At 43.1% G+C, this 16,294-nt stretch overlaps 1 protein-coding gene across 1 annotated transcript; it reads right to left on the reverse strand.

The window, feature by feature from the left end:
- Positions 1 to 949: 949 nt before the first annotated feature.
- On the reverse strand, positions 950 to 7,480 carry LOC119884094 (Down syndrome cell adhesion molecule homolog; the record flags this gene model as incomplete). The annotated part of the gene is made up of 14 exons (XM_038694563.1): positions 7,477 to 7,480; positions 5,816 to 6,139; positions 5,406 to 5,534; positions 5,131 to 5,244; positions 4,962 to 5,032; positions 4,546 to 4,792; positions 4,334 to 4,420; positions 4,097 to 4,210; positions 3,726 to 3,854; positions 3,438 to 3,602; positions 3,070 to 3,122; positions 1,215 to 1,317; positions 1,085 to 1,126; positions 950 to 1,003 (listed from the first exon to the last, which is right to left on the reverse strand). Coding segments are annotated over exons 1-14 (1,636 nt in total), but the record flags the coding sequence as incomplete, so codon positions are not given.
- Between the last annotated feature and the right edge of the window lie 8,814 nt (positions 7,481 to 16,294).

Genomic DNA, 16,294 nt, shown 5'->3' on the forward strand with positions numbered 1-16,294 from the left:
AATGAATGGAATTGTGTTTTACAGTTTAGTATTAATTGAGGGATTGGTCAACAGCACCAGGCCCTCTGTTTTAAAATGACGCACACCCGCTGAGTGTAGACTATTCAGTTTTACAATAATGAATCAAACTTTTTTTTCATTGAAAATATTTTAGTCAGGGAGTGATCTGTTTAAGTTTAACCGTAATTTAAAGAAAATAACGGGATAGAGGTTTTTTTGAGTTCGAATCAAAATGTTATCTCAGGAGTGCATTCATAACCTACCTTTCAGAGGTTCAAATAGTCCTTTAGGGCTTTTACCAACTAATCATTTAGCATATTTTAAACTGCCACATCCAGTATGGCCACAGCTTGTGGTTGTAACCATTAGCCTAGGTAAATCTGTTGTGTTCATTTCTCAGTGATGGTTGTACCAACATGACACAAAATGTTTTACCCAGTAAAATAAATCAGCCTACATGTTGACCAGCAAACACTGTGGACATTTATTACCCTAAAGGCAAATGATTAAGATGTAGTACAATTCCATAAAGCGATATAAAAATAAAATAATGATTTAATGACCTGTTGATGCTTATAAAAGTGTAAACAGCAGTTTGCCTATAGTTAGAAAAAGATGAAACAAATGAACAAATGCAAAAAGTGCTGCAACAAACAATAGGAGGCCCACAGTAGGCTAATATACGTAGAAGTAGGCTAGTACAAAAACATACTGGTATGGTATTGTAGGTATAAAATCTAAAGTACAATGGTTGTTGATTAGAGCTTATTTAGTCAGTGTTTCCAAAGCAGAGATTATTTAGGCCTATTCGTTTGGTTAGTTTGAATCACCTAATCTCCTCAATCTTCTTAATGACATAACATTAACAGAAATTAAATATTCTTTGCAAATTTCATTCATTCTGTCTGCTTATTTATTATTTGTGTAAAGAGTTAACTGAGAATTTTACAGCTCTTGTAGTGACTCAGATCCTCTGTAACGTAGCACTCCACTGGCCAGCCACCTGCAGACAAGAAAAAGTAACTGTTCAGTCCAGTAGAGGTGTTTTCAAGTGTTTAATTCTCTACATAACTGACCCAAATACTGCAAACACCACAGTTGACGCTGCCCTTTTTGTGCCTTATTCCTGTAAACGCCAGTATGAGGATCAAATTAAAGAAGGAAATTTATTCCAACTTCTTAATTTAAGTTGCCATGCTGTTTGGGATACTCACGTCTTAGTTGCCAAGTGGTTAATATGGCAACAATCAACACCACCAGCACAACCGGCACCACGATGGCCGCTAGGTGACCACTTGGACTCTCCTCGGCGATCACCTGGCAGAGGAGTTCAACAAAAGGTCTACTTTATCTCCACTGGAGACCTAACATTAAGAACATACAAACAAGCTAGCAGATACAAAGCCTGAAATTCACAAGCTAATTTTGTCTACTGAGTTATCAAACAGTTGCATACATTTACTGTACATTCACATCCTGCTGATAAACAGAACCATTAGCATTCAGTTGGAGTCGTGTTTCTCCAAGCATGAATGTAAGTCCAATAATCACTCATATTTTAGCTCTGTTTTGTCTCTACCAACACCTGAGAAAAGCTTAAATGTTCAGTGTGTAATATTTAGGAAAATCTATTGACAGAAATGCATTATAATATCCATAACTATGTTTTCAGTGATGTATGAAGACCTTACATAATGAACCATTATGTTTTGATTACCTTAGGATGAGCCATTTCTATCTACATACACTGCGGGTCCCCTTACATTGAAGTCGCCACGTTGTGGTGCCATGTTTCTACAGTAGCCCAAATGGACAAACTCTACAGAGCGCATTTTGTCTCTAAGCTCACTATGTACAAAGAAGAAGTAGTAGTAGTTGACTAGTTCATTAGACTCCTGTTTGTCCCGAACATTAGACTAAACATGAGTTTTGATTATAGTCTAATAAAAACATTAAATACACTACTGATCATTGTGTGGTTCTCAGGCTACTGCAGAGGCTGAAGGGCAGGGTGGACAATGTGTCAACAGCATTGTTATAGCCTGAAAAGTAACACGCATGCTCTTTTCCCCTTTTTTGTTTTCTAGTAGATGAAGATTGTGAAGTTACAGTTACGAGGACATCGGAGTGCGGCTGCAGGCGACCATGGAGAAGGAGCGATCTGACACGAGTGTTGCGCAGACAGATTTGACAGACTCTGCACTGATCAAATAAATTAAATTAAATAAACTGTATACCAGATCATCATGATATACCCACTGTTACATCCCCACAGTCAACGCGTTTTTCATAAATAAAATAATACATGATAATAATACATGTGAACTAGTTGTCTGTGTGTTGTTTACGCTCTGATAATGCGAATCCAACACATCTTTGTAGTAGCGTCCATGTTGATTCCACATTCTGACTTAAAAGCACATGAACACACACTAAAGTCGGAAGAATGACTTAACAAGAAATGGGACCATCCAAGGAGCATGAGAATGTACCGTGAGCGTTGGTTGCAATTTGCAACCCTTAACACTATATGCCACTAAAACTTACACATGAACCTTTAACTTATTTTAGCTTGCTTGATGCTCAACTATTTTCACCAACTAGCTAACTTAGGCAATTAAGTTTGCCTGCCTTTTGTTGTGACTTACATTTGAGGAACAACATGCAAGCATCAATAAAGCATCAATAGGCCTAAACATTAATGAGGCATCAATACAGTAAGAGATCCACAAGTGACAATAGATTCAAGTAAGAGCAGCAAAAATACTAATAAAAGCTATTGTGCATACTGCGTCTAAATGTAAATGTCAGTGTTGCTGAACAGGAAGTGAGCTAGTTAACAGTTGGGTGTAGTTTATCTGAGCTTTTTGCTAAAACCAGCTGCCTACAAGATATAATAAGTGTCTCTGACTCGAACATAGGACAAGTGTGGGCAAAACAAGAGGCTAAAGCTCTGTAGATAGCTCTCTGTGGGTTTATCACTGTAACATTAAATTATACATTGTTCTGTGATAATTCTGTGTTAATATCCACATACTTTGTAACTGAAGTCAATGGTTTCATACTTACAGGAGCTTGAGTGCCAGGAAATAAGGTTGTAACGAGAACACCCCCACGATGACCTGTCACACACAACCACAAAGTGAAGTTGCTAAGAGGAAGTTTTGAAAGTATTGCTAAATTGCTAAACTTAGAAAGGAAAGGAGATGAGAAGATATCAGGACACATCAACTATGTTTCCTGTTCTCTGAGGATCTGCAGTTGTGTTATAATAAAAGCATAGTTTAATTATATTTTGGGGCTTCCCCCCAATTTCATCTCTTACAGAAATGAAGGAACATTTTGCCACTTGTTAATGAACCACAGCACCATAGTAAACCTACTGTAAAGAGTTGAGCAATGGAAAAAAAAACAGTTATAATCAAGGAACACAACACCTGTTTCTCCTGTGGTGATGGTAAGGACGTTGCTAGCTTTACTGGTGGCCAGACTGTTCTTGGCAAACATGCGGATGTTGTATTTTGAGGGATTTATCTCTATGATTGTAGCCTCTGTCTGGTTGGGGCCGAAGTCTACAACTGTCTTTGTGTAATCCCACGAGGCTGTGGGGGGGGAAACACAATATTATCAAATGCCAAAAGGATTAATAATATAAGTTTAGCTTTCACAGCTGAATCATAGTGAAGTGGCAACAATTTAATTCCTCCAGTGAATTGTTCTCATACCATTGACTGCTTTATACTCCAGGTAATATCCAGTAATGGGGCTGTCACCTTCAAACCCAGGAGTCCATAAAAGAGAAATTGCATTGTCTTTGACCTCCTTTAATTCAACCACTGGGGGATCCGGGGGCACTAGGAGACACAAAGTGTGTGTGTGTGTGTGTGTGTGTGTGTGTGTGTGTTGGTGGGGGGTGTGGGGGTTACAGCACAGTTTAATTTTGTGAATTTGGACATGTTTCTTTCGGTAGAAAGACAGATTCACAGCTCAGATAAAGTTAATTTGGATGCAATGTCTGAAATAAAAGTGATGTGAGAAACAGCAACATTAATTCAGGGAAACAACTTTTAACAGTTTCTTAATGTCCATGAAGTACCTGACATGATAGTTGTAGTGCTGTCTCCCCAGACTGTGGCAGCAGCAACTGTTGTCTCAACTGTTGTCTCAACTGTTGTCTCAACTGTTGTCTCAACTGTTGAAGTTGTATGACCTTGGGGCAGAGTAAGAAAATACATTTTCCTGTCATAATTAATTTACTTATTTTTTATAGCTCTCAAGATGTTAATAAAGCATTCAGAAATATATTAAGCTTCACCAATCCAATAACAGGTACCTGAAGTGAAACTTGTAGTGTCTTCTATCCACACTGTGGCGGCAATGGAAGTAGTCATAATAGTTGACGCTGTTGAAGTTTGTTGAACTAAAACAGAATAAAATGCATCTTCAGACCTCGGTAAATGATTTGATATTAAACCGGCATCATAACAATAATTTAATGTATGTTTTTAGTCATATTCTTATATCCTCTCCTGTTTCCCGACTTACCCTTATCAAGAGTGGAGCAGAGAGGTGCCGTTGAGGCAGGTCCAATTCCTGCATTTGTTTTGGCCTGTACAAGCACGCCGTATTTGGTGGAAGGGTTCAGGTTGCTCAGGATGACGCTCTCCAGTTCCCGTGTGGCTGTCACACTTAAGTGCTGCCACCTTTTAAACTGTCTGCCAGCAGGGTCATACTCTCTGTAGCTAATGCTGTAACTTCGAAGAACTCCATTTCTCAGATCGAGCCTCGGAGGCTGGTCAAGAGAAAACAAACAGAGGGTTAGGGTTAACCCAAACCCGCACAGCCTGGACAAAAAGGGTAGAGTATCTTTAGCCTCTTTATTTTAATTTTTTTTTTTTTTCTGCAAATTGAGAAAATTGTTAAATGTTTCTGCAAATGAAGTTTCAAAACTGTGATGTTACCTTCCAGGTGACTTTGATGCTGTGAGAAGTGAGCGCCTCAAGCTTCATATCCAGCGGAGGACCCTCTGGTGCTGCAGGGGAAGACATTTTAAACAGGACATCAATGCCAAAAAGGTGGTTCTGCATAATTGTAATTATTTCTTAAACAATATATAATGACTGACTCTACCTGCTTCTTTGTTGTGACTGTCAGAACATTGCTGGCCTCGCTCATACCCACACTGTTGGTAGCAAACATGCGAAGGTTGTAGCTCTTGGCAGGTCGCAGATCCACCAGAGTCAGCTGAGTCAATTCAGGATTTGAGACTTGAGTTGTTATTGCAGTGTCCCATGATGCTGTGCAACAGGAATGCATAGATAAGATCCAGCAAAGTATATTTCGAACAATAGCTGCCTAATGCCCAAATTCTATTAAGATTATTGGCACAGTTTTCTTGTGCTTACCCTGTTTGTTTTTTAGATCAATCCTGTAATGTGTAATGGGCTTGCCGCCATCAAACACAGGAGTCCAGCGAACAGTGACAGTTCTTTCCTTCACCTCTCCTGCTTCCACCTTCAGAGGATCAGGGCGCACTAAAAAGACAAAAACAATCAGTCGATTAATCAACAGATAAAAACAGAACAAACTATTTTACAATCAATTAATTGTTTAAGTCACTTATGAATTTTGCTTTTTCCAGCTTATTAAATGTGAGCACTGCCAGTCGTCACCTTGGAAATTGAAAAGGACATTTGTAAAACAGGCAGGCAGTCACCGGGGTATTCCAGTAACCAAACTTTGAATGTTGTCACAAATACTGATCTTCTTTTTCGTCTCCCCCTCAGAGATTATATTATGTCCTTGTGGGTCTCACCTGCCACTACCGTCAGAGTCAGCTGGTGTTTGTGATCATTGAACCAGCCCGGTATATCCACACGGCAGCCATACGTTCCTGAGTCACTCTCCTGAGCCTGCTTGATGGTCAGCGACACATCACCCTCACCAAGGTTACCACTTAATAGGTAACGCTCTGACAGTCTTCGGAGCACTGACGTCCCGTCTGACTTGATAACTTCATTGGCACAGCCTCTGTTGGGGATGTCTCCTCGACCCCAGCATACAGGAAGCCTGCCGTAGTACCCAGCATCATAGTTGCAATTCAAAGTAACATCTTGCCCCACTGTGGTTATGGTAGTTTCTGCAGACACACAACCTGAAAAGGTGGAAACTCCTGTTGCAATTAGGAATATTTGGAAATATTTATTAAATAAACACATAATTAATTAAAATGTATATAATTGTCATGACTGTCTTACCGATGAGTAGACAAAAGAGGAGAGTGCAACACAGAGGGACGTGTCTTCTGCCTAAAAAGATCATTTTACTCTCTTGTCTCAGTCGGATTTAGATCACCTGCTAAAGGACACTAAACCAAATCACATTGTGGTTTCAGCTTTGAAATCTTTCCAGATCACATGATGCTGTCCTTGGGATGCTCACACAAACAACTTCTGCGGGCAGAAGAGGAATGTAGAAAAGAGCTGTTTCCTTTTCTGCGGTTTTGGTTCCCTTATTCCAGAAGTGGTACACTGTTACATTTTGATGATTAGACAGAGACAGAATCAAGGTTGTCAACATAATGTCTTCTCTCCTGTTGTTTGGTCTCAATCCGTGAAGTGATAGGGATAGAAGGTTTTAGTTTAACCATTCAAACTCTTAACTTCTCCCTTGGGTGTAGGAGCTGTAGTACTGTAGTGCAGTACTTTTTGAATTGAGCACACACTGGAAAATGATTTTGGTCCAGTAGAAGACATTCAAGACTTTAAACACTAACTTCAACGCTAACTTCAATATTAACTTTAATTATCAGCATGTGAGCAAAACACAAAATGGTTTCCGATATATTATCTTCATCTTCATTTCTAAAAACGTATACCCATTAGGTCCTGATAACACTTAAAAATAGAAAGTCTGGTTTACTCAAGGGCCATGAACTGTTGTGTGCTTCTTAGACTGCTGAGTAAACATTTGGGTCTGCTGGATGTTTAGTAACCCAGCACCGAACTTCCTCTTTGATCACTCCCATAGACACGTTCAACTAACTGTTTATTGCAATATTTCAAAAACACAAAGCTGTAGATTTTATTTTTTACTATTGTTGGTATTTGTAGGATTGAAAGAAGGTTGACTTTCATATTTGCAGAGTCAGTCTTAATGGATTTAGTCATTCCTGTATAGCATCACAAATGTTGAGTTTAGCTCTACATTAAATCCAAATCCAAATGGATTTATGGGATAGCTTCACATATTTGTTTAACTCAACTCATTACTACTACATGAGAGCACCAACTCTGTTGTACATGTGCACCCTGGTACACCCACAAAAGTAGACAGCAATAAAAGAGAAAGTTACATACAACAGCAATTTTAAGATGCTTTTCTCAGATTTTGTCGGTCATGACATTTGAAATTCCTGAAAACAACAGTCATAGCCACATAAAGAGTTTTCTCACTGATTCAGAAAAGATGCCTCACCCATGATTTCTTGGATTTTGCTTACCTTGCTACACTAATTAATTTTTTTAACACTCCAAAAACCAGAACAAAAACAGAAAAAGAGCAACTTACTTTCACTGGAACGTGAGGACTTCAATTCAAAGGTGAAATTCAATGGGAACAAAATTTAAAAAATGGAAAATTATGTAATTTGTGGAACGCACACTTTTTTTAAGTTTGATTTTAAGATTTGAGTTAAAATATATAAAATAAATACATTTTGTTAATACACAAAATCATTTTGAAAGGACCCAAATCTTGAGATTGAGAATGTGTATGATCACAGCAATTCATCATTCTTACAGAAAAAACACACAGCACCATCAAAACGTGGACAATGTGGAAGACTGAGAGCTGTGTTCAAGGTGGAAATTTCTATTATATTATTATTATTATTATAATATTTTGATGTGTTTATCCAGTAGGTGGCATTGTGTCCACGAATCAGCTTCCATTAAACTTTAGTTTAAGTACTGAGACTTAATAAAGCATGCTGGGAGATTAAATTTGCCATCAAAACAAAAAGAAAGAAAAACAGGAAAAGTAAATTAATTAATCAGAGAATAGTGGGGCACTGTAAAATGCGAGCAGCAAATTTGGTTTAAAAAAAAAAGTGTTACTTATTAAGTCAACTAAGACTAAGACTATATTAAATAGCCCAATATCACAAATCACAATTAGCCTTGAGGAGCTTTGCAATCTGCACAGCATACAACACCCCCTGTTGTTAGACTCTGGATTCGAACTCCCCCCAAAAAACCTTTTAACAGGGACAAAATGGAAGAAACCGCAGGAAGAGCAGGAAGGGATCTCTCTCCCAGGATAGACAGATATTGAAGAATCATTTTGGTATTTTAAACCTGGGCCCTATTTTTACATATGTCTGGTGTTGAAATGACTAGATCCAAAATATTTTGGAATCTTTGCAGTAGATGCCTTCAGCCGACAGCCACAAAACGGGTGCAGTGGCTGAAATGCGCAATGTTCCTTTTTGGCAATTGTACGCGTCAAAATTACATCCACAAAAAAAGCTTATTTTTGCCACAGACAGGCTCAGACTGTTATACCAGGTGTCTGGTAACCGGTGACACTTTGTTTTTAAGCAGAAACACAAGTCTTGCTCAAGGACAATTCTTGCTCTGAAATCTTGTGAGAGGCAAGTTGTTTGGCAACTACAGTAAAACATTTGGTTAAGGTTATGGATTATTATTATTGCTAGATATGTTGTTCATCCACGACCACTAAATAAAGGCTCCTTACTTCCTGTAGTGGTACTGAATGTTGGCATTGGATTTTAAATTGTTCTCTGCAAAATCTTCCAAGTGTGTTATTAGGACAGGATAAGATGGAAGAAGGAAGGCTCACTCAGTGACTTCAACTGTTCGATAGATGCCCACTTTTATATATAATCCTTTCCATCCTTTTGGAAAATAAAGACGAGGATTAATATTATAGTGAAGATAATCTTATATACAGTCTGGGCCATAAAAATGAAGTACTGTTATGTTTTTAATATTAAAACATTACTTTAGGCACACATCACTAAGGCTTTAATTATAGCCAACTGAGAGTATGTTACCACTTTTTTTTTTAAAGTAAAATGATCTGTAGAAATTTTGTGCTAGGAATAATTAAAACAATATTTTTTGATATTCTATTTTGGAAATAAAACATTTACTGTACCAGAGATGTGACAATTCCAATGCTGAACAGTTCTGGCCCAGCTTCTTCTACAATTTTAAATGTGGATGTCGTCAACACTTTTGCAAGGAACTGATACAGCCAATTAAGTCTGTAAAAAAAAAAAACATTACAGTCATAGGCAGTGTACCATGTTTTATCCCTGCGTATGAAAACACTGCTCATAAAACAAAGGATGTAACGCATCTGCAGGGGAAAAATTTATATTTTGGGCTGTCATACTGAATGCTGCTGACTGCAGCTCAGAGGAACAGCAAGAAAAGGGCGAGATTATCTCATACAAACATGATTGAATTTAGTGATGTTGAAATGAAAGACAAACACAATGTTATCACGATCATTTCCATTACATTACATCTAAACCCATTTTAATGTAATATTTCAAACAAAATGTCTGTGAGTCACTAATTCAGTATAAAAAGACCAACAGACAACCATGTCACCTGATGACATCATGTTATATTCAAGCCTTAATTCTATGATTTCCGAGACTTTGTTGTTCCAAAATCATTATCATTATGAATTCTCTCTTGAACCAGTGAAACTCATGAGATAAAAATTACAATATGAAACACATGTGGTGCTTCGTCTGCAGACCGTGGCTGCAGCTGAAGTGCTCCTAACCCTCTCAAATTTTGAGGTCGTTTGAACTGGTTAAGGGTAGGAACAAATGCATTTTCCAACCTCATAACTACCTTAAATTAAACTGTGATTGTCATGGAAACTCTGGCAGAAATACTTTTGTGGATTTTACTTTTCTGTAGCTTAAAGGTTCAGTGTGTGTGTTTTAGTGGCATCTAGTGGTGAGGGTTGTAAATTACAAACAATGGCTCAGTCACCGCTGAGACTTGAAACTACAGCGGCCAACACGCACTGTCGGCTCTTGTGCTGAATAATACCTGCGTCCTCCATTTGTCCAAATTTAATTTCTCTTCTTACTTCTAAAACACCAGACAACTACTACTACTACTTCTTCTTTTTCTTCTTCTGCTTGTTTTTCGTAACTATTGAACATAGTGATGCCATGTACTCTGTAGAGCATTTTGTCAGTTTGGGCTACTGTAGAAACATGTTTCTCTGTTTCTCTGTGTGCTGCCTGCCACTACTGTTAGAGTCACCTCTTGTGTGATCATTGAACCAGCCGGTATTTCTATCTGACAGCTGTAGGCTACATCCCTGAGTTGCTCTCCTCATCCTGCCTGATGATGAGGGAAACATCACGTTTATCAAGGTCAACCAGGAGCAGGTAGCTAAGAGTGCAGTAAGAAAGGGCCCCTCGGCCCCAGCATGTAGAAAGCCTGACATAGTATTGAGCATCATAATTGCATTTCAAAGTAACATCTTCTCCTGTGAGTATGATGCTTTCTGCAGACACATAACCTGAAAAGGAAGAAACTCCTGTTGGTCACAAGGAATATTTGGTCATATATAGGGGAGAGCGGGATAAGTTGTCTCGTGTGTAAGTTGTCACACTGCTCATAACTCCAACACTAGAGGCTCTGTGTCAAAAACCATTTTGTGTGACTTCTTTTTCTATGTTCAACTTCCTGTTCACATGTGGTCAAGGTCACTCTATTCTGCGGTGAGCACAATTTTATCATTTTTTTGCTTCAAAAGTAAAACATTTGCACTTTACATTTTATGTATTCCAACCTTATTAGGTATGAATGTTCAAAATGATAACTTTGCACAAAGTAGAGGAGACAATAACGCGTCTTTTAATACTTCAACTGAAGTGCTATGTTAAGCTAACCTTGAGAAATAGCCAACATTAGCACACATGTCAGTTTGGGGCAAGTTGTCTCAATGACTTTGGGGCAAGTCGTCACATGTGCCCCAGTACAAATAAACACATAGAACATGCTCAAAAAACTATGTGAAATTGTGTAATTACCTCTGACACTAGTATTAAATGATACTGTAAATAGAATCTTACACACTGTAGTTTACAGCAGCAGCCATATGCCTTGACAAGACTGAACTCATGACAGAGTATATACGGTCTTATACCGTAGGCATGTAGTATGTTAGTAGATACAAACACACACACACACACACACTACATGATCCAGTTATTAATTTAGTTAGGCAACAAGGTTAATAGACAAATAAGCTTGTAATTGCAAGGAGGAATGTGTTTTTGAAGGCATAATGACCCCTGACATAATGTTAAAAGCAGTCAGGCAGGTGAAGTTGAATAACTAATCAATCAGAAGTACAGCTAAGGATTTTGATGTAAGCCGCTGACATCTCTTTTGGCTTCATGTGGAGCCATTTTCATACAATATTCCAAAGAAGACGTGGTTTAAGTGTGTGAAATGCAACAAATGGGCCCGCGATGCTTACACCTCAGGCCTGGCAATTTATGTGTGCCAGAACTGTGACTCATGTCTGATTAGTCAGATACATATGTACGTCATACAAAAATGCACATTGTTGCATTAGTGTGTTTAAACACCACATCTGTTTTGTTAAGAAGTTACACATTTAAGCAAGTTATCTGCAGCATTACATTCAATTACCATAGATCTATTTGCACTCCAGAGAACGTTTGATTTCAAAGTTCAAAGAAAGAGGTTGTGCCACTTAATGTGTGCTCTGACAACATTTTTGTTTTGAATTAAATTATTTATTTTCCAAATTCTCTAGGCTTGATTGTTGATTGATTTTACTTTTAGTTCTGGTTGCAATTTGAAATTGAAATCAATATTACAATTAAGTGTTCTAACTGTTTGATAATCCAGTGTGACAATTTACCCTATGCAGTGTGACAACTTACCTGCCGATGGGGCAAATTGTCACAAGCGCACACTCTCTATTCAACAGTCTACAGCTCCATAATGAGATAAGATATGAAGATGTAATGAATACAAAACTTCTGCCCTAGACTTCATTCTTTCATTTGGTTTGACATTTGTACCATTGTGATGTACGGTGCTCAGTAAATATTAGATGGTGTGAAAAGTGTGACAACATACCCCGCTATCCTGTCACGCTCTGCCGGTTGGCCATCCTTTGTGTTTGCTTTGAGTTTGGTATCTGCCTTGGTATGTTGAGTTTTGGGTTCTGTCCTATCTAGTGTCCAGTATCTGTTATATAGTCTGCTTGTCATGTCTAGTCTCTCTGTTTTCCTCTGCTCTCTCTCTCTCTGCCTCGTTAGTCTCATGTCTGTCACCTGTGTTGCTCCCGCCCTGCTCGTTAGTCCCTGTGTATATATACCTGGTGTTTCTGTCTTGTCCTTGTCCGGTCATTGTTCATGTTACCCCCCAGTCTGTCGTGTGTGTACTCTCTGCCTGTAACCAGCCTTGCTTGTCTCGTCTCGTCTTGTCTCGTCTCCCGGTACTTTTGGATTTTGGATTTCAGTTATTCAGCCACTCACCTGTAAGTGTGCTCGCTTTTGTTTGTTTATTAAAACCCTTCGTTGTACCATACCTGCCCGCTCTGTGTCCTGCGTTTGGGTTCTCCAACCTGCCTCCACACCACGATCGTGACAGAATGACCGGACCACCGACTGGGACCCAGCGGACACCATGTCCGATGAACTGCTTGATCTGTGCCGGGAGCTTATGGTGCTGAGGAATATGTGGTATGGGGCTAGTCATGTTAGCCATAAGGCAGCTATCGTGTCCCTTGCCTGGAAGAGCCTGGCTGCTCAGCCAGGAGCAGCAGACTCTCTCCCTGGGTGGGTTTGTGACTTCCTCCACACCTCAGCCAATCCCCCAGCCAAGTCCTCATCAGATCCTCAGTCTGTTAGCCTGGAAATGGCTAACACCCGGACCGCTAGCCTCCGGCCGTCATCTCTCCGGCCTGCTAGCCCTCCGCCTGTCCTGCCTGTTGTCTCTTCGGCTGGCGCTGCTAGCCCTCCGCCTGTCCTGCCTGTTGTCTCTTCGGCTGGCGCTGCTAGCCCTCCGCCTGTCCTGCCTGTTATCTGTTCGGCTGGCGCTGCTAGCCCTCCGCCTGTCCTGCCTGTTATCTGTTCGGCTGGCGCTGCTAGCCCTCCGCCTGTCCTGCCTGTATCCTGCTTGGCTAGCGCCGCTAGCCCTCCGCCTGTCCTGCCTGTATCCTGCTCGGTTAGCGCCGCTAGTCCTCCGCCTAGCCTGTCGGTCCGCCTGCCTGCCCTACCTACCAAGGACTCAGGGACTATGACTCTCCTGGCCTACCTGACCATGAAGGCCAGGGAGTCAGAGGCAGCACGGGCAGCTAGGCTATGGCCTGATAGCCTGGAGGCTAGGCTTTCCCTGGAGTCGTCTTTTGAAGGGAGTCGCCTAGCCATCTTTTCGGGTTCCCGTGGTGGTCATCGGAGGCGACGAGGCCACCATCAGCGACCCGTCGGCAACAAACCTGTACCCTGGCTTGCTAAAACGGCTAGCCGCCTGCCTGATTCCCGGCCCGCTAGCGCTGCTAGCTCCACATCAGACCTGCCTGATCCCCGGCCTGCTAGCGCTGCTAGCCGCCTGCCTGATCCCTGGCCTACTCCTGCTCCCAGGTCTCACTCGGTCGTCCTACCGACACCTGTTACTGGTCCCTCATCGAAGGTCCGACTGACACCAGTTCCAAGGTCTCCGTCGGTGGCCAGACCGGTTCCCGCTCCCCGTGCCCCGTCGGTGGTCCGACCGGCACCTGCTTCGCCGGTGGCCCAGCTGACTCCTGTTCTCCCGTCGGTGGTCCGACCGGCACCTGCTTCGCCGGTGGCCCAGCTGACTCCTGTTCCCTCGTCGGTGGTCCGACCAACACCAGCTTCGTTGGTGGCCCAGCCGACTCCTGTTCCTCATGCTCCGTCAGTGGTCCGACCGGCACCTGCTTCGCCGGTGGCCCAGCCGACTCCTGCTCCGTCGGTGGTCCGACCGGCACCTGCTTCGCCGGTGGCCCAGCTGACTCCTGTTCTCCCGTCGGTGGTCCGACCAACACCAGCTCCGTTGGTGGCCCAGCCGACTCCTGTTCCTAGTGCTCAGTCGGTGGTCAGACCGACTCCAGCTCCTCGTGTCCGGTCCATGGTACCCAGCCCAGCTGTCCAGTCGGTGGTCAGGCCGACTCCAGCTCCTCGTGTCCGGTCCATGGTCCCCAGCCCAGCTGTCCAGTCGGTGGTCAGGCCGACTCCAGCTCCTCGTGTCCGGTCCATGGTCCCCAGCCCAGCTGTCCAGTCGGTGGTCAGGCCGACTCCAGCTCCTCGTGTCCGGTCCATGGTCCCCAGCCCAGCTGTCCAGTCGGTGGTCAGGCCGACTCCAGCTCCTCGTGTCCGGTCCATGGTCCCCAGCCCAGCTGTCCAGTCGGTGGTCAGGCCGACTCCAGCTCCTCGTGTCCGGTCCATGGTTCCCAGCCCAGCTGTCCAGTCGGTGGTCAGGCCGACTCCAGCTCCTCGTGTCCGGTCCATGGTTCCCAGCCCAGCTCTCTCGCCGGTGGTCCTCAGCCCAGCTGTGCCTCCAGAGCACCCAAGCTTTGGGTGCCGACCTCCGGAGAGGTCTTGCCGTAGGCCTCCTGCTCGGCCCCCAGTGGGGTTGCTGCCTCACTGTTGGCCGTCCTGCCAACCCCTTGAACTCTGTGGCCCCCCTGTTCTGCCCGGCCTCATGTGTCATCCCATGGGACGCCCTCCTGAACTGTGTTTCCCCCCTGATTTGCTCAGCCTGTCGGGTCGTCCTCCGGGACGGCCTCCTGAACTGTGTTTTCCCCCTGATTTGCTCGGCCTGTCGGGTCGTCCTCCGGGACGGCCTCCTGAACTGTGTTTTCCCCCTGATTTGCTCGGCCTGTTGGGTCGTCCTCCGGGACGGCCTCCTGAACTGTGTTTTCCCCCTGATTTGCTCGGCCTGTCTGGTCATCCCCCGGGACGACCTCCTGAACTCCGTGATCCCTTTGGTCTGCACGGCCTCCTGGGTCGCCCTCCGGGATGGCCTCCTGAACTGTTCTGCCCCTCTGCCCTGCCCTGCATGTTAGGCCAAGTGCCTTACCTGCCCTGTTTCCTGGGCATGATCTGCCTGTTGGGTGGTTCCCCCGGACTGTTTTGTCCCCTTGGCCTGCTTGTGCAACCTCCCGAACTCTGTCGCCCCCTTGCCTTGCCCTCTGGCCACCCACCTGAGAGTTTCTGGTCTGGCCCTCCTCCTGTCCTCCCTCCGCCCACCCTGGGCCGGCTTGTGCCTTGTTTTTGGGCTGTTTTGGGTTTTGTTGACCGTCTGGAGACGCTCGTCGGTGGGGGGGTACTGTCACGCTCTGCCGGTTGGCCATCCTTTGTGTTTGCTTTTGAGTTTGGTATCTGCCTTGGTATGTTGAGTTTTGGGTTCTGTCCTGTCTAGTGTCCAGTATCTGTTATATAGTCTGCTTGTCATGTCTAGTCTCTCTGTTTTCCTCTGCTCTCTCTCTCTGCCTCGTTAGTCTCATGTCTGTCACCTGTGTTGCTCCCGCCCTGCTCGTTAGTCCCTGTGTATATATACCTGGTGTTTCTGTCTTGTCCTTGTCCGGTCATTGTTCATGTTACCCCCCAGTCTGTCGTGTGTGTACTCTCTGCCTGTAACCAGCCTTGCTTGTCTCGTCTCGTCTGTCTCGTCTCCCGGTACTTTTGGATTTTGGATTTCAGTTATTCAGCCACTCACCTGTAAGTGTGCTCGCTTTGTTTGTTTATTAAAACCCTTCGTTGTACCATACCTGCCCCGCTCTGTGTCCTGCGTTTGGGTTCTCCAACCTGCCTCCACACCACGATCGTGACATATCCCCTATTAAATAAAAACTCATCATTGAATAAGTGCATATAATTCTCATGGCTGTCTTACCGAGGAGTAGACAAAAGAGGAGAGGGAGGCATCTTCTGCCTAAAAAGATAATTTTACTCTCTTGTCTCAATCGGATTTAGATCACCTGCTGAAAGACACTAAACCAAATCACGTTGTGGTTTCAGCTTTGAAATCTTTCCAAATCACATCACGCTGTCCTTGGGATGCTCACACAAACAACTTCTGCTGACAGAAGAGGAATGTAGAAAGGGAAATTTTCTTTTCTGTGGTTTTGGTTTCTTATTCCAGAAGTGGTTTCATTTTGATGATTAGACAGACATTATCAAGGTTGTCAACATAATTTCTTCTCTCCTGTTGTTTGGTCTCAATCCATGAAG

The sequence above is a fragment of the Micropterus salmoides genome, unplaced genomic scaffold (assembly GCF_014851395.1).
Source record: "Micropterus salmoides isolate LMB-PRFRI ecotype aquatic unplaced genomic scaffold, ASM1485139v1 Ms_hic_scaffold_317, whole genome shotgun sequence".
Classification (NCBI taxonomy): domain Eukaryota; kingdom Metazoa; phylum Chordata; class Actinopteri; order Centrarchiformes; family Centrarchidae; genus Micropterus; species Micropterus salmoides.